Source organism: Carassius carassius, chromosome 17 (assembly GCF_963082965.1).
Source record: "Carassius carassius chromosome 17, fCarCar2.1, whole genome shotgun sequence".
Taxonomy (NCBI): Eukaryota; Metazoa; Chordata; class Actinopteri; order Cypriniformes; family Cyprinidae; genus Carassius; species Carassius carassius.
The window spans coordinates 7705008-7728826 of record NC_081771.1 but is presented as its reverse complement, the minus strand read 5'-3'; the positions used below and the strand labels follow the sequence as shown (position 1 = coordinate 7728826).

General features: G+C 36.6%; 1 protein-coding gene across 15 annotated transcripts in view; it reads right to left on the bottom strand.

Moving 5' to 3' along the window:
* The window catches only part of LOC132160902 (forkhead box protein P1-B), a 184307-nt gene that overhangs the window by 60755 nt on the left and 99733 nt on the right, over positions 1-23819 (bottom strand). For all 15 annotated transcript variants that reach the window (XR_009438085.1, XM_059570643.1, XM_059570634.1 and 12 more), the window contains one exon: positions 1867-1962. Coding sequence is in view for 14 of the 15 variants with exons in the window: in XM_059570643.1 (XP_059426626.1) it covers positions 1867-1962 (96 nt within the window). In the remaining variant the exon portion in view is untranslated. The remainder of the gene's footprint in view (positions 1-1866; positions 1963-23819) is intronic.

Sequence of the window (23819 nt, the reverse complement as noted above, 5' to 3'; positions counted from 1 at the left end):
TCCGCACACAAAATATTGCATTCTGTCATTCGGTACACACCGCACCGAAAGCCCTGTACTGAAACGGTCTGGTACGAATACACGTACCGTTACACCCCTAATTATTACTAAATAAAATAAACTACATTAATATAATTTCTGAATAAATATTTGACCAAAAATATTGAGTATTCAGTTACACAGTTACACACTTGGCTTTCGATTAATCATGCAGCTCTACCACAACACCTCCTAAAAAGGAATTTATATTTGATGAAGAAAATCTGAGTGGTACTAGCCTGTGTAGAACTTGAGTCATGTTACTGGGGTGTTACTATGTGAATGCAAGGGCGTTTTAATTTAGCTATGTGGTGTTCTGTGTGAAATGAGCCGTGATATTCAGGTCACTTCTCATGCATGTACTTTTTTCCCCACATTTTGTCATCAGCCAGAATTAAAATTGTCTAAATGTTTAGAAAACTAACAACTCAACATGCCGTACAATTTGAGGTATCACTTATGTCTATTCATTAGCAAGTACCACTAAAAATATAGCCATTACACGCACAAACTCGCTCACTCAATGCGGGGATGTGTGTTAATTAACAAATATGCTCCTTGGTCTCCTGCGTTTCCGCCATGAAACAAACAACATCCACCTTGCTCAAACAGAGATAAGGATCTGAGCGAGTAAATAAACGTAAATATTGCGTCAGACACAGCTAGCTGCTCTCTTTTTAAGGGGCACGGATGGGGAAATGAAAAGGGCCGGATTTGCATTGCATCACAAATGGTAGGCAAATAGAAAGCCCGGAGGCTGAGACAGGAGCCAGGGCTGCTCCCGGGCACCCCCTTTAACTGCTGCTGATAGAATTAATGTGAGATCAGAGAGAGAGAGAACGTCATACTTACTGTACCTCTATTCAATGAGCTAATGTTGTTTGCTCTTCACACTTGCACACACATTAGATATCCATGTGCTCATAATGTGCTAAAACTGACAGGATTTCATTGAGTGTGGTTTGTTAGATTACTGTGAGTGATGAAGGAGAACTACATTAATGTGCTGCCAACTCTTCAGCCCATGCCTGCCTTAATTTCCTGTTTGTCAAGCTTTGACAGGTACATGTTGTACCACCAACCGTCTGTATAAATGTAAACAAATAATGTCTGATCACCCACATAAACACACACTCACACATACACAAATATATGTCAGTACCAGTAATGTTCTACAGGTAAGAAAAAAAATTATCTCTTTAATATCTCTTATAGTTGTTTCTCCTAGATTAAATGAGAAGCAAATGGAGACATTTGCAACTGTAAAGATCTTAAAGTTGGTACGAAACGGAAATTTTTTAATTCTGTTTTCTAAATGCATCTAGTTTTGAACAATTTAGCCATGCATTTGTTTCAATAAAAAAAACTCTTGGACCATGTAATGTTTAATAAAAGACCTTCCACTTTTGAGTGCAGCATCCAAATCTCAAAATCCAATCAACAATCGATGCAGAGAACCAAGTACTCACCCTTCATTTTTTTTCTTTTACCATAATCCGTTATACTCAGATATGACAACATGGAAGAAAACATCAGTCACTATTTCCATTTAATTTCAACTTGAATGTCTCCAACTGGGCTCTGATTATTCAAGACATCAATGATTTCAAAATGAACTCCAATATTTCTCCCAAAATCAAATCATCTGAGCATTACAGTTTAAGTTTGTTTTACAGGTCAATATATTATGTCAACAGTTTTCTCATTTGCTTCTGTTGTATTTCTGAGACAGTTGCTAAAACATTCTGCAAACGCCATATAGGCTCCTGAGCAATATACAAGCAACACAACTCGAGGAACATCTGAGCTTTACATGTGCACACGTACCTGTGGTGCAGGTTGCTTGTCATTGTTTTTTGGGGACTTGCGGGCACTGCTTTGCTGTTGCTGTTGGAGAAGGATCTGTCGTGCAACCTGTAAGGCCTGGGTGAGAAAAAAGACAGACAAAAACAATGTGAGAAAACAAAAGTTCATGAACAACAGTTTCAGTAGTGTTATGTTTCTGTGTTGGGGACTGACACTCCCTTGAGAACGGATCATTTAGATCAAAGATGTGATCTAAATGATGCCATGTTGTTACAGCTGGAGTAGATACCGTTTTTCCTCCCTGCTTATTTTAAACAAATGCACAGTTTAATTTGGTCACATGCAATGATCATTTCCAAAACAAACAAGTAGGTGAAAAAAAAAGCTGATAGGAAGCGGTTATCAAAAACAGTTACCACAAACAGTTAACAATTTTTTTTTTAAATAGTTTACAGTTACAGTGAAAAGGGAGGACACAAGCTGTTGTTTAATCTTTCTGCATATGTTCAGAATAGAATAATAGCATACTGCATACTACTGTATTCTCCATACTTTTATTTGAAGAAATTTAGCAAATTTAGGGTTTAGTTCTCAGCACTGAAAAAAAAAAATTCATTAGAAAATCACAGGCAGGTGACTTTGCTCAGGGTTGGAGCTAAACTCTGCAGTGCATTGGACCACTAGGGCAAGATTTGATGAGCCCTGGTCTAGCATTAGTTTTTAGGTACAGAAATTGAATAAAGTAATCAAATGTAAAACAGTATTGCATATTGGATTGTATGAATTAAAGATTATTCTTTATTAAAGTTACACAAGCTTTTCAATCAAGAGCAGTGAGTGATTTCTTTGTTTTTGCTGTTTGATTAATATAAAGACTGTCACTTTAAGAGAATGCTCTGATCCAGTAGGCCTACGTTCAGCCAGCTACGTCTGCTATAGGATACTTACCAAGACAGGCATTTTGACATAATTTTTGTGTGTATTTGTCCATTTAAACACAATACTTCAGAGAGAGCTTAATAGTTGTGCGTGTTCTTTGGCTCTTAAATGTTTAAACTGGCAGAGCTTAAATCAGTTTAGTTTAAACACATATTAATGTGTGCTGTTCAAGTCTCATCTGTGAGCGCGCGCTATCACCACCCGGGTGATGACGGAATAAATGACTGCTCATATTCCAGCATACGGCATTCCAATTGAACAAGAGTGAATGGTTTGTCCAAGGTTTTTGTTCTCTCATCGCTGTTATTGTAATATCTGTGAAGCCAGAATGCACATCCATCAACAAAAACATATATTAGCTGATCCCTGTTTGTTTTATGTGCTATTTATAGCAAACCATATTACAGATGCAGATTTAAGTTGAACCGCGGTCCCAGCACAGATTTTTGTTAGCGAATCGTCCCACCCCTAATTAATATATAATTTTATGTTATACTGTAATATCCTTTAATATTTAATAATATAATAAAAATAGTTTTAATCCAACACAAGTCAAAAAGAGATCTTAAATTGCGGCTGATATTGCTTCTGGTTCATTTATCACATTGGAAAGAGAAGGTCATGGAAAGTGCATTGCATTGTGGGATACAGTAACCAACACAGTATACTCTGTTGCATACTGTATGTTTTGACAACTATTAGATCATCTGGCTATACTATCCACATGAAATATTTTCATAATACAGTGCGTTTTCATACTTTACAGAAATAGTAGTATGGTGGTGTGGTATGTGGAAAGCAACCTCTCTCACTTTCTTTCTCGCTACGTTTATCTGTTTGTCTCTCTCCCCCTCCCTCCCCCATTCATAAAGCAAATAAAAAGTTTATTAGCCTTCAAAATATCTGTCAAAGGACATGGCCCTCTGAGTGGAAAACAAAATACAGTGCAGTCACATGTTTTCTGGCTGGACTACTCCCTTCCCCCCTACCATAAATAATCAGACATGCCATCCAGAGCAAACAAAAGCAAAAGCGGTTCTGAAAAAAAAAACAAGTTCTGCAGTTGAGCAAAAAAAAGGCACCAATACCAAGAAAAGCAAGCAGCATGTTCCCATAGAACAGCAGGGGCAGACTCACACCTACACCAGAGAACCATCTGAGTAAATAACCCGCTTCATTCTTTCCACCCTCATCACACCAAAAACTCCCACAATTCAACAAACAGTCGCAGAAACATCTAAAACCATTGGGTGGAGTTCAGACTCTATTATCTGATATTAGTGACTTGTTATTAGTAACCTGATGTTATAAAGTGTTCGAGAAAGTGTGCAAAATATGTGGGTTGGCACTGAATTTGATGAATTTTACATCATTTCATGTAAAATGAGAGGAAAAGGAGGTGGTTTTGAGAGATAGGACGGCCCTGTATTAGAGAGTAAAGGGTTACTATCTGGTCCTGCTCTCCAAGAGCTCAATAAAGAAGCTGTGGAGATGAGAACTGAAGCGCTGGGCAAGAGAAGCCAGCTGTTTGTGTGCATGTGTGTGTGTGACCTTCTCATGCACTGAAGCTGTGGGATGACATCATGAGGCAGGAATATAATAACAGACAACAGAGGGGCCACTTCAGTGCCGTCTGACACTGACCATCATCATTATAAACAAACACACATTACACTACACTACATTACTGCACTTTAAAACTTATATAACATATATTCACCCCAGACGTAAAAGGTCATTTTTCTTGATGTTTTGAGATATCCTGCAAAAATTATTTTCATCAGTCAGTATTTGTCTCGTTTCCAAGTACAAAAAAAAAAATCTGAAGATGGTATCTGAAGATCCGGTAACACTTTACAATAAGGTAAACATTTGTTAACATTAGTGTTAAATGCAGGAACTTGCTGCTGCCAGTACATACCCTGATAAGGTGCTGTGAGTATTTAAGACATCCCGCTGCTGCACAAATAACATATATAAAAACCAAGCAGCAACCTTCCAGTCTCACTCGTGAAACCAACAAGGAAGTGACTAAAACTGCAATTCATGGACTGTGTTTAAACTAAACTGATTTAAGCTCTGCCAGTTTAAACATTTAAGAGCCAAAGAACACGCACAACTATTAAGCTCTCTCTGAAGTATTGTGTTTAAATGGACAAATTCACACAAAAATGATGTCAAAATGCCTGTCTTGGTAAGTATCCTATAGCAGACGTAGCCGGCTGAACGTAGGCCATTGTATCAGTGCATTTTCTTAAAGTGACAGTCTTTATTAGGGGTGCACGATTTTGAGAAAAAACCTAATTGCGGTTTTTCTGACAAATATTGTGATTGCGATGCGATTTTCGATTTTTGCGTTCAATACTTTTAAGTGCATAAAACCGGATCTGGATCTGGCCACGGCATGTCGACATATTTTACATTTAGCACTCTTTTGCTCCACGTCGTTCTTCGCGAATCCAAAATAAGTCCAAACAGCTGAAGTACCACCCTTCTTGTTAACCAAGTGCTCCCCCGCTTCCTCTCCCGTCACCGAAGAAGTGCCTTCGGCCATTTCTGCGCAGTTACACAAGCTTTTTCTGGCACAATTCGAGGAAAACGTTGTGTGTTGGCTGCTTTTCTGCTGACAGAAAGCCGATGCACTGCATACAACCTTGTTTTTCCATTGCCATTTCTAATTGGCCAGCAAGCCAGGAACGCGAGATTCGACCATTTTGATTGGCTAATAGGTTTGTCACTCAAATGTCAGAGGCGGGGGAAAAAACCTCAGACTCCTGAGGTTAGGTTATTGCGGGAGTTAAAACCTCAATATCGATGCGATAAAGGTTAATCGTGCAGCCCTAGTCTTTATATTAATAGAAACAGCAACAACAAAGAAATCACTCACTGCTCTTGATTGAAAAGCCTGTGTAACTTTAATAAATAATAATCTTTAATTCATACAGTCCAATATGCAATGCTGTTTTACATTTGATTACTTTATTCAATTTCTGTACCTATTCTGTACAATTCATGGACTGACCACTAGAGGGTGGCTCCACAAATTTTACAACAGAAATAAATATGTTTACAGCCTGGTACAAAATGTGGTTTTGGTCTATATAGCTATATAGCTAAACTGTGAGGGGGTGATTTTATTTTATAACTCATCCATTTAAATTATAGTAAGCTTTAAAATTCTGCTGCCAAGATGGCGAAGGCCGGCTCCGCTTACTTTAGGCTTCAAAAACAGTCTTCGGAAAGACTGTTTCTACATACATGTTTTTATACGGCCTATGATAATAACCCATAGCCATAGCAGATCTATACAGGTGGAGCTAGGGAAAGTTGTAGGGTTTCATAGTAACTCTGAAAGTAAGCTGCAAAATGCTCAAGTGAATGTTAACCAAACATTTAAATGTAAAGCAGCAATCTCATTGGTTTTGTATGCAACATGAACCAATCAGCTTGTAACAAGTTGTTTAACGCTGTAATTATCAACAGTTTAAATTAAGGATCCATCAGCCTGCGCCATCTAGAGTTTCATGACAGAAATTTGTGGAGCCACCCTCTAGCGGTCAGTCCATGAATTGCAGTTTTAGTCACTTCCTTGTTGGTTTCACGAGTGAGACTGGAAGGTTGCTGCTTGGTTTTTATATATGTTATTTGTGCAGCAGCGGGATGTCTTAAATACTCACAGCACCTTATCAGGGTATGTACTGGCAGCAGCAAGTTCCTGCATGTAACACTAATGTTAACAAATGTTTACCTTATTGTAAAGTGTTACCGTATCTTCAGATACTTTTTTTTGTTTGCACTTGGAAATGAGACAAATACTGATTGATGAAAATAATTTTTGCAGGATATCTCAGTGCAGCGTAGTGTAACTGCACTTCAGTAACTGTCTGGTTCAGCTCAGCATCAAAATCTGACCTCAGAAGACTACAGAGGGTAGTCCAAACTGCTGAGCGAATCATCGGTACAACCCTCCCTTCTAATCAAGAACTACTGTACTTATCCAGAGTGAGGAAAAGGGCCAGTAAAATCACTCTGGACCCCTCCCATCCAGCACACTCCCTCTTTGAACTGTTGCCATCTGGTCGACGCTACAGAGCACTGAGCACCAGAACGACCAGACACAGGAACAGTTTCTCCCCTCAAGCAATCCATATAATGAACAATTGATAACAACTGTGGAACACACTACACTACACTATTTATATTTATATACACATACACTTATTTATCTAACACACATACTTAGTGTACACTTAAATTTGGCACATAATATACCTGTACATACATAACTGCTTTTTGTAATATACCTGCCATACAATTGTCAATTTGTATATTGTCATTCCTTACCTACTTATTTGTATTTTTTGTATTTTATTATTTTATTATGTGTTTTTTTTTTTTTGTTCTGTCACTGTCATTCTGTTGTACTGCGGAGCTTATATCATGAAAACAAATTCCTTGTATGTGTAAACATACCTGGCAATAAAGCTCATTCCGATTCTGATTCTGAAATTAGCATTTAATATTAATTTCAACATTTACTAATACATTATTCAAGTCAAAAGTTACATCTGTTATTATTATGCAACGGCCTGAGCTTATATGAACAATAAACATATAAGCGAATTAATAAATTAATAAATAAAATAAATAAAATTTTACTAATTAACATAAAAAAGATTAATAAATACTGTAGCAAATATCTTAATTGTTAATTAATTGGACCTTATAGTAAAGATTTACTAAAGATCCTTAAATCAGATCAATTTACATTTTATAGTGAATACTGAACAGTGTGAAATATTATGGCATTTTCAGAGAATATAACTTTTCATTCACACCACTTTAGCTTAGGGACCAATTCTCAATATTAACTAGCTGCTTATTTGCATGCATATTACTAGCATATGGGCTGTCTATTAGTACTTATAAAGCACGTTAATGTCTTATTCTGCATGAACATATTCTAATGAAGCTTTAAATAAGGTCTCTGATCATTTCAGTCTGAACAGTTTGTGCACCGCATATCAAATTATTTTTGTTTTCCTGTCGCAATGAACACAGGCTTTGCAAAGATGCTGCTATTGAAGGATGAGGCTTTTAAGAACTATACGTGACACAACACTGTTACTTATTTCTCATGCAAAGGGGGCGTTTCATAAAGAATGCAGCAGCAAAAAAACAGATCGTATAACTGTAGATTAATTTTAGCAATAGAGAAAAAGTTATAATTTATGATATCTCAGATAAAATCACACAAGCGAAGTCGCAAACAATGCATAACATACCAGCCGCTCCTCTGCCCTCCAAGTTCTTTGTGATTTAAATTCCAGTAATATCACAATGGAACAAAAAAACACTTCACAACCTATCAAAACTCTTCATCAAATAAATAAATGAGTGATATTTCCACGCAGACCTGAGGCCCGCTAAATATGACGGAGACTTATTTGAAAGGGACAGTCCCTAAGTCACTCTCTCACCCAAAACCACCAGTGCCGCGCTCTCCCCCTCCCACACTGACCGGCCAGGCGCCCTCACACAGCAGAAAAATAAATACCCTATTTATAGGAGCCTAATTAAATATGCATGAGAGTATGACACTAAAGTCTTCCATGAATGAGTGCCATGAATGGACCAAAACTCTTCATTTTCGGTGACTGGCTGAAATGTGAGAAAACCCATTCATTGCATGAAGTTAAAAGAGAGGGACAGGTGGATATATCAAGTGAAATTTTGCACTCATGTTGTTGTTGTTTTTGTATTTCTAATGGAAATTCTTTCGAAAAGTTCAAAACGCAAAACAATTTTTTTCTAAATACTTGGATTTGTATAATTTTCTATTTTAAAAAATGTTACAATGCTGTTAAAATAAAAATACAAATGATTTATTGTTTAAAATAATTTTATATTAATATTTAATCGATTGCTTATTATTCTAAATGTACTACGTGAATTTTACTATATATATATATATATATATATATATATATATATATATATATATATATATACACATTTACACTTTTATTTACATCAGTATTATGCCCCTGTAGCTCGACATTGCACACATACTGATATAAAAGTCCTAAAAATGCTGTAAATTGCTTTAAATTGTTTATATATTTATATATAATTACATATTTTTACAAGTAAATAAATTCACTCTGATTTATTTAAATGCATTTCACATATAAAGTGCCTATAAAATGCTTAAATTCGTATTTTGTTAAATGTTTTCAAGCGATAATGCAAACCAGGTTTGAATCTTAGGCTTTTTCTCTGTTTTATCTCTTTTAATCAATTCTTTAAAAAAATGTCTTGCCAAGAAACCATGTGTATATTTTACTAATTTATGCGTTTCCTCTTTGGTGCTCTTTCTCAGCATTTTGCAGAGTCCCATGTGAACAAAGATAAAAAGTAAAGAATTGAGTCAAACTTCTTTTAGAACCTGTAATACTTTGCTACGACACACCCTCTTACTCTCGGGTCTGGTGGTTATGCCAGACAGAACGTCAAACACGCTCCCTCAACCGTACAATAAAGATTACTGCATGAGCACTTTGACGCTGCATGCACTTTGTTTACACAGAAACTTTTACGATACAAAAATACTTGGTTTGCTTTGAGCCAGTGCTGGAACAAGGATATTTGAGTCAACAGGATGTGATATTGAGACACTTCAAGATGAGGACACAAAGTACAAAGAGCTGCTTTCAGTTGTTAATTGCGTCAGAAAGGCTGTCAACAAACAAACCAGATGATCAATCAGGAGATACGGAGGTCTAAAAAAAACCAACATTAGACTACGCTAACCGCAAGACGGCTTCCTGTCGAGAACGCTTTCAGGTGTACATCTATATCAAATAAGACTTCACAAGCGCAGCTTAATAATAACACATTTCTTGTTGTTAATGCAGATAGCTAAAAGATACGTCTTCATCGAATATGTCGGAAAAAAAGCAATTAAGACAAAAGAGCAACGCAGGGATGATTCAAAGACTTTGTCAGGATCAAAACTAATGAGAAGCGAGAGGATGAACTTGGCACCATTTCCGAGGTGAGCGCGGGCCCCGGGCGAAGGAATTATTTGTTGTTTAACAAGCTAGCAACTGGCGGAGGGTTAGCGTCGTGCTAAAGCGACCCATTGTGAGCTGTCACTCTGATGTTTACAAAGCGCCCGTCCCTACGCACACACATGCACAAACAGCCCCCTTGCGCTCCCCCTTTCCATCTCTTTGCCTGGAATTCATCTTCTTTTGATCTGGCATTCAAAGGTAGCGGGGGTTTGATAGACGTGCTAGGCTAAAAGCAGCTCCAGACACAAGCACGATAAACTGCCAAACGATGACAGGCCAGGCATCTGAAGGCGCGTTTAAAGCGAAGAGAACAACATGCTGTCTGGGCGCTACAATAGAGAATCAAGAGACGTATTAGGTGGAACTGATCCGATACAAGAACGGTTCAAAGACGGATAATGCTAACAGATGACTGAGCTGCTGAAGGAGCACAAACGTGCCTTGCTATGGGCAACGCTTGATGCTAATCAGCCAAAATACATATTGATGATAGCGGATCGGATGGGGGAAAAACGAAAGAAAACACGTTCATTAAAAGCATTTCATGCAAAAGAAAAGGTCAGCGGTGGCTGTCTAGTCCTTTCAATTCTAATGCAGTAACGCTGCTTGAAAGTGACTCATGCGACTCATTGAGCGCCGGACATCTGATGTCTTGCGAGTCCTTCATTAAAATTCCTTGTTAGGATTACTTGATGCCATGGCTCCACCAACGCACACACAAACACATGCGATAACCCCTCCAGGTGTTTGTGATTAGAAAACAACCCTTGAGAACCCAACAAGGCCCTCTGTGAAATCGCTGACAGTGACAACACTATTTTTTCCTGGTTGTTGTCCCCTACACTCAAAGCTTCGCTCTGCATGTTCATCTGTTTACGGGATGCAATTGAGTGTAGCATATAGTATCTAAGCCAGCACTTGTGTTAAAGGGCCACATTCCATTGATACCGATTGAGGACGTCTGCGTCTTTATTTGCCACTTGCACATGCGGATTATGTACAGGCTTTGGGGGTTCCCGCTGTGTAAGCCTGGCTTCACTTGCCACACAAATCCCAATTTGTGAATTCCCTTTACCCTGAAAGAAATGAAAAGGGATAGAGGAAGATCTTGTATGTCAGTGACAGTGTAAATAGGAGAGGCTGGTACTAGTTGGGGAAGTTGTCACAAGGGCTATATTGCAAAAAACTTGTTTTCAGCTGCAAGATCAATGAATGTGCTTGAGAAGCATAAAATATCAAGTCTTAAAATGTAATACAATTTTATTCAATAAACAACTCTTGAAAAAAAAAGTGTTAATATCTTGAAAAAAAGTCTTGTTTTAGAAATTCTAACTGCACTGTCAAAAAAAAGTAAAAAAAAAAAACCTTTTTTTGAGTGTGGAAAACAAGACAAAACTATTTGTTTTTTTTGGCAATGTACATGTCAATATAATTATATACAAATGTATATAAGATTATACACAAAAATTGTCATTTCTAGCAGTGGTTTATCTATGCTAGCTTTAAACATCTGTCAAATTGGTTTTTACAATAAAACTAAAACTAAAAACAGTTACTAAAAAGTAACAGTTTGTCATATCTGTTTGTTAAATAAAATAATAAAACAAACAAATCTAAAAATAAATACATTAATAAAAAAAAATTCAAATTTATGCTGTTAAAAAAATTGCTTTAGGTTTTATAATTGTTTTAGTGTAGCTGAAACAGCCTTTTTAATGGCAGGTTCCATTATTACAGCTTGCATCATACAGTGGCAACATGATCTGCTAAATAGAAATGTTGGCACAAGACGTCAATGTGTTTAATAAAAATATAGCTTCTTTCCAATCCAGGTTTGTATAAAATCAGCACCACAAATGCAGAAAATACCTGCATATTACATCTTGGCCTGGCAATACCAGAAGAAACATCAAATTTAAAAGCACAGTGTACTGTATGAGTGAGACAGAAACTAACTTTCTTTCATTGCCTTACTTTAGAGCTGTTAAAAGTGCTTGTCAGCCCCAGAGATGAGCAAAATAACGAATACCTCAAAAGAAAAATGACATGTTTAATGCTGGTGAGCGGGGGAAAAATATAGTGTAGTCCAGTGAAATGAAAAATTTGATGAGACAGTAAATGCAGGACAGATGTAAAGACAATAGCTTGTGTTAACCTCTGAGGGTCTGGTTTTGTGTGTATCTGAAGGGAGGCCTGACTATGAGAAATGAGACGGTGCTTATTTGCGTAGGGTCTTCTAAAGCTCCCTATCTGTCTTCCCATTCACCATTGTGCCCTTGCCGTGGCAGGGAAGACCTTGAATGTGAAATGGCTCAGATTAATCTAGCCTTTAATTGGCGGGAGATGTGCGTACAGGTGAAACTGTCTCCCAGCGGCCATTGTGAAGTAGAAAGGGTTGTTTACACAGTGTTAAGAGGTCTGGAGATCGGGCTCCTCAGACATGACCCACTGAAAAGACTGCTAATAGGTTAGTGCGTATCACTGTCGTGGACTCAACACATCTTCTTGTTCTCCACAGAGCTGGAGGGCTTTTTCTTAAATGTCACAGTTATTAGATTGACTTTTTTGGCAGGATGGTCCTAAGGGCTTCCTGGGAAGGTTTAAAAGTTGTCAAGGTTTTATGAGAAAATTTAAGAGAAAATATATCTGGCTACACCACTCCTGCTTTCCCAATTGCTTATTTTTATTCAGTCTCAATCCATCTCTGTCTCCTTTTAGATCAAAATTACAAAGTAGACTGTGAGAGTGATCTTTAAAGAAACAGTACACCCAAAATATACATGTTATTTGTTCACTCATATTTACAGGATGGCATCCAAATGTTTGTGACTCTTTTGCTCATCAGGGCTGCATTTATTTAATCTAAAATATAGTATAAACAGTAATATTTTGAAAATATTATTATTATATAAGATAAGATTATTCCATGATTCTTTTATGAACGGAAAGTTCAAGAGTATGGCATTTATTTGAAAACGAAATCTTTTGTCTTTACTGTAACTTTTACAACAATTTAATGAATCCTTGCTGAATAAAAGTATTATTTTCTTCAAATGGTGACAGATTTTTGTAAAGTGTTGTAAATACAATGCAAAGACTGGCCTTAAACTAACATAATATAGAAAGTAAAGAACTAGAAAATAGAAAAATAAAACAATGTAATTTGTGATAAAATGCAATTGACAAAATAAAATGTGCATCTTTTAATTACATATTGTGGTTAAGAATGTGGGTGAACTATTCCTTAAATTTCCTAACTAAAATACATTAAAAAGGATAACAGTGTTATTCTCCATTCACTTTCAGTGTCACCTAATTAAAATTCATACAATTCAGGAATGCTCTTTTACTGGCATGAGAATGTAAGAACTGAAGATCAGGACTGTTTGTATTAATTGAGATTCTCTTTCTCTGGCTAATTCTGCCTCCTTTTGTTCGTTTTCTAGATTGGACATTTATCTGCAATGCAAAAGAGGGCCGGTCAGCTTCCTGTTAAGTATCTAATTGATGCAATTTCCAAAAAGCCTCTTCACATGGAAAACAGGTGCTCGTACAATCATGGCCTCTTGGAAACACACTCGCTGTTTAGATTTCTAAACTAATTCATGTAGAATACATAAATAAATCAATGTTATATACCCACTTCAAACCATTACTACTCCCTCCCATGGCTGCACTTTTCTACCAATCTATTAATATTAATGACAACACTAAACATTTCAAATTGCTGTGCTCAAACCATGTAAGACTCGGTGAATGATTGCAGTAGACAAGCATTGTCTTTAACTTTAATCAGAAAGCTGGTGCAACCAGTTTTCCTCATTGACTGGTAATGTTTGTAGTTGACAAACGTTTTGTCTAGAAAGTATAATGAAAAACGAGCGAGAGGGTGCATGAAGGTATGAAGGGTGAGTGTTTGCATGTGTGTGTTTGTTTCCATGTGGATGGCGGGAGGTGGGGGTGCATGACTGTTGATGGATGGATGAGAGCAACAGAGAGAAAAAAAGAGAGAGAGATGATGAAGGAGGTATAGGGAGAGTAAATAGGGCGCTGTGTGCCTGGTACGGATGTGTGACCCCGGGCCTGGGGTCGTCTCGGCTACACGGCTCTGACAGCCTCAGTTTGCAGTTTGTTTGGATTTCGAAGCTCCGCCTCAGGAGCAGCTTAACAACAGATGGCAAGAGAGGGGCTCCATTCATAAAGCCGGACATACGGAGACATACACAAACACACACAAGGTGATGTATGCTGAGATCTGTGCATGAATGCTAGCTTGTTTTCTCTCTGGCTTAAACGAAGACACATATACAAAAGCAGGGATGTCCGAAATGACATATTTTCAAAACAGACTAGTCGATTTTACAATCTTTTACTATTAAAATTACTAATGATTTTAAGATAAAATAAATAAATAAAACTATTATCAGCCAATAACTGATTTGGCACCAACACACAGTACATCTCCAAACTGTAAGCTAAAAAAAACGATGGGGAAAAAAACTGCATAATTTATTCATTGACCTCACTAACCAATTAGTTACTGAGTGACTATTTGACCATACTGATCCATCTCTAACCCACAAAAGCACAGCACACACTGAAACAGTCGCATACACACACTAGCTCCCTATCATTTAACTTCAATTCTCTTTGTCATTTAATACACACCTCAATTCAGCACTCGATGCCAGAATCTGTCTATCAAGACAGTTACTGAATTACGGTTGTGTTTATTGCCCCTTTAGTCTGATGTAAATGCATAAACATCCTTCTAGCATACAAGAAAAGCCATCTGCAAAATATTGTCTTCCCGTCTCAGAGCTCTTCCACGTCAATTATGCCTTTAGACTTCACAGGCTCGTGGTGATGGAGTGGCTATAAAACCCACTCACATTAATACTCCATTGTGCATCTGCTGCTAACGGTAATTAAAAAACTAAATGACTCATAAGAATAGACGAATTAACCACAAGTAGAAAAAAAAATGAGAAAGAAATGAGAGGCGTGGGGAACCTGCCACATAGAAATATGTGCCGTTAAGAGTGCAGTACGGTACTAGAGTAATCAGCGTTACTGGCTGAAAGCAAGAAATGATGATGCCAACGCCTTAGTGAGGAGGTGTCTGTGTGGACTGAGACTTAAAGAGAGGGCAGGAAATGATGGGCAGAACAGAAAAATGATATAAGCCAGATTCAAACTTGCAGCGCCTGCACAAGCACCGCAGCTCAATGGCTTATTTCATTCGGAATGAATGAAAATGAGACTAAACATCAAAATTACATATTTCTATAAATTTCCAGAGGAAAGAAAACTTCCAGAAACCATGGGAGATGGAACAACAGATTGAATAGAGTCTGGTCTTTTCATTAACATTTCCAGTCGCATTTTCACTAAAGATTATATATACTAAAAAAAAATCTGATTAATTAAAAAATATAATGAAAAATCTTGAAAAAAATTCAAGATTAAAATATAAATAAACTATTTATTAATTTATTTAACACTCACTAACATGCCTACGTGGGATTCCCGAGGGTGTCAATGGTGAGGGGATGCTGGGAAACATTGTTATTTTAATATAATTAGGATACTTTTATCATTTTTAAATGTAATATTTTGAATCAGTTTTTATTCTTATATTTTCCAATTTCATTTAAGGTTACTTCAATTATTAGTAAGTTTGTTGTATGTTTGTGTCATTTTTATTAGTTTCTTTTAATAGATCTATTTATTCATTATTATTATTATTATCATTTTATGTTCTTAACTATAACAACCCTGCTGGGAAGGCTAAGGTGAGTGACGTGAGGGAACTTAAGAAGCAACCTGAGGTTAGATTTCCATCACAAACACATACACAATGCCTTCTGACTTCACTTTTCTCCTTGAGGATATACTGCTCAGGTAAACCTGCCACTGCTTTCTCTGGAAATCCATTTGTCAATATGGAAAAAAGTCAGAACATGCCAACAGCGCTGGGGATTGAGAGGGAATGTGGAATATAGGAACTTATTCTTTCTGTTATTGCATTTATGCTCAAGATGTTGCATCAGATTGTATGGTGAGAAACGAAAAAAAAGGGGGTGCGAGAGAGCCTTGCAAACACAGTGATGGTTGACTCAAATTAGTATTCGATTTTTGAACCTTGATTTTTGTCTTGATTTTCAATCAAAACTGGGTTTGGGGCTTTATATCACGGACGGACTTTCTCACTGTCATTACAGTAGCAAGTCAAGTCATGTGAAAGTCGCAGGTTGCTGTTAGAAAAATCTGCAAATCTCTCTAATAAAAGGATTCTGCAAGCTAATGCACTGACTAATTTGAGGTCAGATTGTTGACAAGAATGGGCACAAGCATACGCAATTTGGCCAGATTTCAAACCAGCTAGAAGTGCACAGGTAGTTAAAACCTTCTTGTGAACGACTAGCTGAAAACTAATATTTATCTTTGTAGTTTTTTATGAAAATCTAACACATCCCTTCTTTCATTTTTCAGCTATTGTCAATTATAATTTTACAGATTACTTTCATAATCCAGTTAATTCCTAACGGACAGAAGTTGATGCACAATTCAGAAAAACAAATGCAAATGGTTCACTTTTCCTCATTTCCCCCTGGATATCCAACTTAAAGTCAAGAACAAACACCTAAGCACACAGTTCACATGACTTATCGGTCCTAACGGCTGATTTCTGTAACTGACAAAGATCCACAGAGGCACAATAATTCACAAGCCCCTCTGCGAATTCTCAGTTGTATCATTTTCATAGACTCTTCTCACCTGAAGTCAGCTAAATCAATGTGTGTGTGTGTTGCTGCTGTTGGTTGAGGAAGACACAAAGGGTCAGCTCCTGGTGTCATTAGGCAGTGAGCCCGGAGAGAAAGCTCTTGATATATCACAGTGTGATTGGCCACGGTCTGGGATTGAGTTGCTGAGAGACTGGGCAGCTTCATGGGAATTACAGACTCGGCTCAAGTCATTCCAACTTGGGTAATGTTATCCCAGAGAGAGAGGGAGAGAAGGGAGGAAAAAGAATGATTGCTTTTGTCATAAAAAGAGATGCTGAAGGCATCTACTGCATTGGGATGGACGACTGAATTGTCCAAAAAAAAAAAAAGAAATTACAATAAAAAGAGATTTATTTTTTCAGATGGAAAGGAAAAACATTTTTTTTATAATATTCTGAAATGTTTTTTTTTTTCAAGAGTGTAAATGGAGTTCACTGTTATGTTTTATTCAAGTATAAATTTTGTCTCAGATGTTTCTCTAAAAGTTCTTGTGGACAAAAAAAAAACAGAGACAAATTATAATATTAACATGAATATGCATGGCTAAGACAATTTTCTCTTTAAGCCATTTGACGAGAAACATTTATATTTCATTTACAATATTTAAAGGTTTGGGGTCTGTACGATTTTGAAATAAGTCCTTATGCTCACCAAGGCTACACTTATTTGTTGAAAAATACAGTAAAACTGCAAAATTGTGAAATATTATTACAATTTAAAATAACTATGTTCTATTTAAATACATTTTCAAATGTTATTTATTCCTGTATTGGTAAAGCCATCAGTCTTCAGCGTCACATGATCCTTCAGAAATCATTCTAACATGCTGATTTAGTGTTCAAGAAACATTTCTTATTATTACTTATGCTGAAAACAATATTTTTCCTCATGATACTTGAATAGAGTGCAAAAGAATGTTTAGTTGAAATATAAACTTTTTTTGTACAGTGTAAGTATTTACTGTCAATTTTAAACAAACGTATTGCATCATTGCTGAATAAAAGCAAAATAAAAAATACTGAGGCCAGACTTTTAAACAATAGCATACATCTTTTACTATCAATTTAGGCTATAGTATCAAGAAAATCCAAGCACAGAGACAATGTTGAGCTCTTAAGAATCTCTAGAGGAGTCACAATACTTCTGAGTGACAGATTATTCCCATCAATGGCTTTTTCTGCATGTTTTCAATGGCATTACTGGAAGTGTCTCGGCCATGCTATTGTGAAGAAACTTTCGACATTTAAACTGTCTCAGTACTAGACGATCACACCTTTGGAGCTAAAAGGCGAGTTATGCAGAGGACTGAAAACGTTACAGCAGACGTGTGATAAAAATATGAAACTGTCAGATCAAGAAAGAAATTTGTGCCACCTCTCTGAGGAATTGAACGTTTGTGGTTTGATTGTGTGCGATTTACACCAAGCTGCACACCCTCTTTTGGTCTACACACTCGCTCAGCTCACTGATCTCCCTCAAACATTCTATCACTTGAATCAGTTTAGTAAACCCCATTTAAAACTTAAACAACAGCGGAGCCCCTAAACAACAAGCTCGGCAGGAACCAAGGGCACATGGGCTATATAGTGAAGTGACAGCCTGCTGTTCAACTCCATTAGCTGCTATGTGAAAAAGGAGAATTCGCAGAAGCACACGACCTGTGAAGAATCCGAGAAGTCTTTAAATCCAGGGGACAGGATTGCCGCATTGATTCTGAGAGGACTGTAATCTCTCAAGCAAATCGAATTACACTCATTAACTGAGCAAGAAAACTGCCTATGTAATAAGCGAGTATTAAAAAAAGTATTTATTACCAATAATCACCCATTTAATACGGAGCAAAGCCCACAACGAGTTTAATTTTTTGCTGATTAGGTGCAAAAATGAGAACCCGGAAAGGGCGCGAGCACACAAGAGGTGCTCACGACAGGATGTGCATACGCGGTCAGGCAGAGTATCTGGCAAGTCAACTCAGTGATTAAGGTTAAAGAATAGGGGCTATTTAAGCTTTAAGGTCTTTGTGCGGGCAAGCGTAGCGCGGCTAAAACGCCGGCAACACGCCGTTGTCTCGTTAACGCGGCATAAAAGTGACTCTCTTCCTTTAATGGTCGCCGGCATCCAGGGCTAATTTCCTTCAAAATAAAACCTCTTTAATTACATCAGAGAAGTTAATGGAAAAATATATCAAAAGAGAGATAAATACGATTCAGGCGCATAAAATCAATTAATGCGAGAGGTCAGCATCTCATTCATTTGTGAGATTAACATAATTACCTATTTTTCTGCTCCTCATTTACTGCTTGATTCATTCGGGACGCACCACTGTCGCACGATCCCAATGGAACAAACACAGGGACTGTTGGCCTAAATTAAATATCTCCATCTATACACAATGTCCACGTTATAGCCACAGGCGCCAATTAATTGACTTTATTACAATGAGCTCTTATATTGTGCATCATTTCGGTGGCGGTGAAAAGCGCGGTATGGTTTCATTGCTGGTGTATGAGATATGAAGTTCTCTGGGTTTTCGGCTCAACAAAAGGTGTGTTCATTAACAGACCAGAGAAGTTCTTTAAGAAAGTGAGATGATTCAATGAAACAATGAAAGAGAAAATTATATGTATTAATTTACAAAAGAAACATTTATTTGAAGTTGAACATGAAATAAAATATATAAATGTGCATTAGAAATGTTGAAAAACTGTGGCTTAAAAAAAGGGCACTACGATGGTGCTAATGAAGCCAATACAAATTAGAATCTGCCTCACATCATCTCTTCCTCAATCTTCTTGGTCAGTGGTTTGCTCTCTAAAATAATATTATACAAAAAATAAAAAATAAACATAAATTTTAAAAATGAAAAAAATTATAATAAAAATACTAACAATTATTAGTATTTAGTATACTACAACAGTAAAAACTGTTACGACTATGAATACAAAATTTTTTTGCAGTGTAAAAAAGTTTTTCTTCAAATAATGATTATTTTATGAAGCTTGACAGATTGACAAGTGCTTGTTTAACACATGATGGCATTGAGACCCAATGCTTAGTGTCACATAAACACTCATAAACATTGGGCTGTAAGAATAATCATTTTGATTGCAGGATCGTGTGTGTCTCCTGACTTCAACATCAGTTTGAAATATGTGTGAGGTGTGCTTAAGATCTGAGGATTGTGGGATATATGGAGGCCTTCATATACTCACATTTTACTGTCCTGAACTAAAACTTCAAAAGAAAGAAAGTGTTCATCTACAATACAAAGGTTTAGCCTACAACTGTCTGCAGCTTACTTTCCTTCTTCAGCAGAAGACATAAGCTGTACAGGTCTGAAATGACATAAGGGCAAGTAAATGACTAAATTTTCTTTTCTTTTTGGTGAGCGTGGGTGTGATTAATAAAGAAAGAGGGAGAGCAAGACACAGCAAGAAAGAAAAAAAAGAGATGATATTTCCCTTGGACATCATTCTCAATTCCAGCCTCCCTGCCCAGAACTTTTCCCTTTGACTTCTCTCTCGTCTCAAGAGTCTGTCTATCTCCCCAATGGCCTATAAATAGCCTCAATCATTCCACATGTCCACTTTGATTTTATTAAGAAGATAAAGAACTAATTTATCGTACATAGTTAATTTTTTTTTTTTTGGCAAATCCTAACATGGCTTTATCAGCAGCTGATTAATGAGGGAGAAACCAGAAAAAGAGCATTTGATTAACATTAACTAAAGTAGTGCTATCAAGATTAATACCCGTCAACAAGACCACCTTAAAGAAGCTTGTCTTAAGAAGAAATTCCTTATATTATTGAGACAATGCAGTTTATCCCAAAATGGAGTTGTCATTATTTTTTACATTTGCATGACATTCAGCCTTCTGTGGGACCTATCTTACCTATCCAACCTAGATCTTCAAAAACTCAAGAACTCAAGAACAGAAAACTTAAACAAAAGTACACACTACTATTCAAAAGTTTTAGTGTTGTTAAGACTTTTTATAAAAAATTTTTTTTTTTTTGAAAGAAGACTCTGATGCTCATAAAGGCTGCATTTATTTGATTATAAACATAGTTACAATTTAAAGTAACTTTTCTATTACAATATATTTCAAAATGTAACTTATGTGATGACAAAGCTGAATTGTCAGCATCATTACTTCTTCAGTCTTCAGTGTCACACAATCATTCAGAAATCATTCTAATATGCTGATTTGATACTCAAGAAAAATTTCTTATTATCAAAATTGAAAACAACTGTGCTGCTAAATATTTTTGTAAAATTTGTGGAAAAAAATAAATATATAAATTGAAACATTTTACTTGTTTTTACTTTTGGTCAGTTTAATGGTGAGAAAACACACATATTAAGTTGTTATTCAACATGTTTAACACTGATACCAAACGCTATCAGGTCTTGTGTATCACTGATCTCATTGTGGAAACAGAGCACTGAACTTGGTACTTATTGTTCTTTGTACAGGTTTATAAGGACATGAGTGTGAGTAAATGATGACAGGCTTTTTCCTTTAAAACTGTGATACTCAAAATCAATAATCATTTGATTGAAATACACATCCACATAGCTCTCCCTTTATATAACCCCTCTCCCTGAGGGGGCTAGGGTACATTCAAACATGTTGTCCACGGTGGTCTACTGTGGAGGAGTAGAGCGATCTACTCCATCAGTGTTTACTGATGCTGTTATCTTGTCTTGTGACAGGCTGAATCAATCAATCACCGCACCACTGTGGTGCTGGTCCTCAGCATTCAGCGTACATCACGGGCACTTCAGCCAAGCGGATCGCCGAGCATTACGCGAGCCAAATTTGATCAACAAGCGCATCTCCCCTGTGCCATGGCAATCTGAGATGAGGATGATATTAAGAGGAAAGAGCAAAGTGATAAAGACGGCTAAGCAGGAGGGGGGTTGAGGATTTAGAAAAGATGGAGGACAGGAGAATGATGATGAAAGACAGATGGAGAGAAAGAATCGTTTTATCATTTCAAATGAAATCAAACATCCACACATAATGTATAAGCACACAAACTACAATTTGCTCTTAAAGCAATCACTTTTAGTTAATCAAACCAGTTACAGATGCAGTTTTCGGAGGTCGACAGCTCCCTTTTCCTTTTCAGTTTCATTGTCTGGACAAGAGCAGCAGTGTGAATATTTTTCAAATATTCACCTTTTATGTTCTACAGAGAAAAATATAAGGGTGAGTAAATAATTACTGCGGTAATTTAGTCCTTTAACAGTGAACAAAATTATTATTTTTATTATTATTATTATCATTATTTTGCTTAAAAAGTCATTTAAAAAAAGGCCTACAGTAGTACAAAGTGTGAACAATTTGAACAAACCTTGACTAGTTTGCATTATTTTATCTGTTGCCCTACAGAAGTTCTATCTTTCCTTCTTTTTGTTTGTGGTTTCTTTTTTCTCTCTCTCTTTTTTTCTGCATTTTAATGTTTAATAGCAGCCTTTGGCTATCTGTGGATACAATTATTAGATATCCGCAGAGAGAAATTGAAAAATTAATCATACTCTCATAATTTTACACATGCTCTGATCCTTAAAAAATGTCACATGCTTGCTTTCGGATCAAATTTGCCATCCGGAGAGCCAAACAGACTGCTTGTGCACAAAACGACTGCATTAATATTGCAATTAAGAGATTATTTACTAGCGCTGCTTTTCATAATCATGCATGCTAGTTGAATTATTGTGCTGTAAGATCTAATGATAAGAGAAATGTTTATCATACCATAACAATAAGCATTTATGAAGATAAATTACAGTCAAATACAATACGAGCATTTCACTAAGACGTTTTATATTACAGGATGTTCTGTTGATAGGAGAAGACATTAGGGAAATTACCCACAAACCCTTGGCAACCCCCCCGTAACACACACGACCGGTGTAGATTCACACAAACAGAATCACATGCACACATCCACAGGGTTAAACACACACAAAACAGGAAGACAATATTTGCATTTTGCGTACACAGTCTTGCTTTCTGTGCAAAGTATGCAAGCAAGAGCTAAAAACAATAGCAACCAAAAATAAATGCCACCAAACTTAGACAAAAGTCACAAAACAAAACCCCACTAGGGGGTTCAAAAAAATAGGTAAAATTATAATACTTAGAATTTTACAAAGGGATTTACAAATATATATATATATATATATAATTAAATATATTATGGATATAAATATTTATATTATGAATATATGGATATATTAATAATTATTAATATATAAATAATTAAATACTTCATTTTAAACATATTTTATATATCATGTAAATTTGTTTTGATTTATTTTGTTAACTCTTTTGCCCTCTAAAACCCAAACAGATCGATCTAAAAACAAGATATAGACAGTCCCTTAAATATAAGGACTACTGAATTATGCCTCAATCTACAATTCCTATTTACAGTACAATCACTCAAACCCTTTTCCCATTCAAACAATCACACATTTGCTCTTGTGTTCTCTCTACACATCTGTTCAAAAGCCGCACACGGCCCTTTGTCCGGCATCTCTGTCTTTCCCGGCTCATAACGGCCACATCTAATCAAGCAGAAAATGCTCATAAATATTTCTTTCTGCTAGATTTCACTTTTGCATTTCACGGCTGGACAAGATATTTTCCTCTTTGCCTCTCTGCTTACCTCGGGGAGATCCTAATGCAAAAAATAGTGACTTATATTCAGGGTTGACATCTCTGTAGTCAAAGCACAGCATATTTGAGAGTACAGTGGGTAAGAAAACGAGAGAGAAGAGAGAGATAGACAGCGAGTGTGTGCAGACTTAAAGGCCTGGTCTTATTTTCTGTGCCATTTGCAAGCTAGTGCTTTCACGGCCCGTCCCATTACATCATGTCAGAGGTTGTAAACAAGCAAATAACAACAGCTCACTGCTGCTCAGAGCGTCTCACAGTCGCGCGCCCCACCACTGCGAAGGGAATTGCTCGCTGCGTTCTTCCATGCTGCAAAACATTTGTTTCTTTATTGTCCATGTAAATAATACATCACCTTTTCCTTCCCTCCTTCCTTTCATACGGAAAAAAGTGGGGTAGGATGAAGGATTTATGTGTACGGTGTGCAAAGGGGAACTATTTATGGTGGGCGTCATTCTTAGAATGCAAGGTGCCATCACTG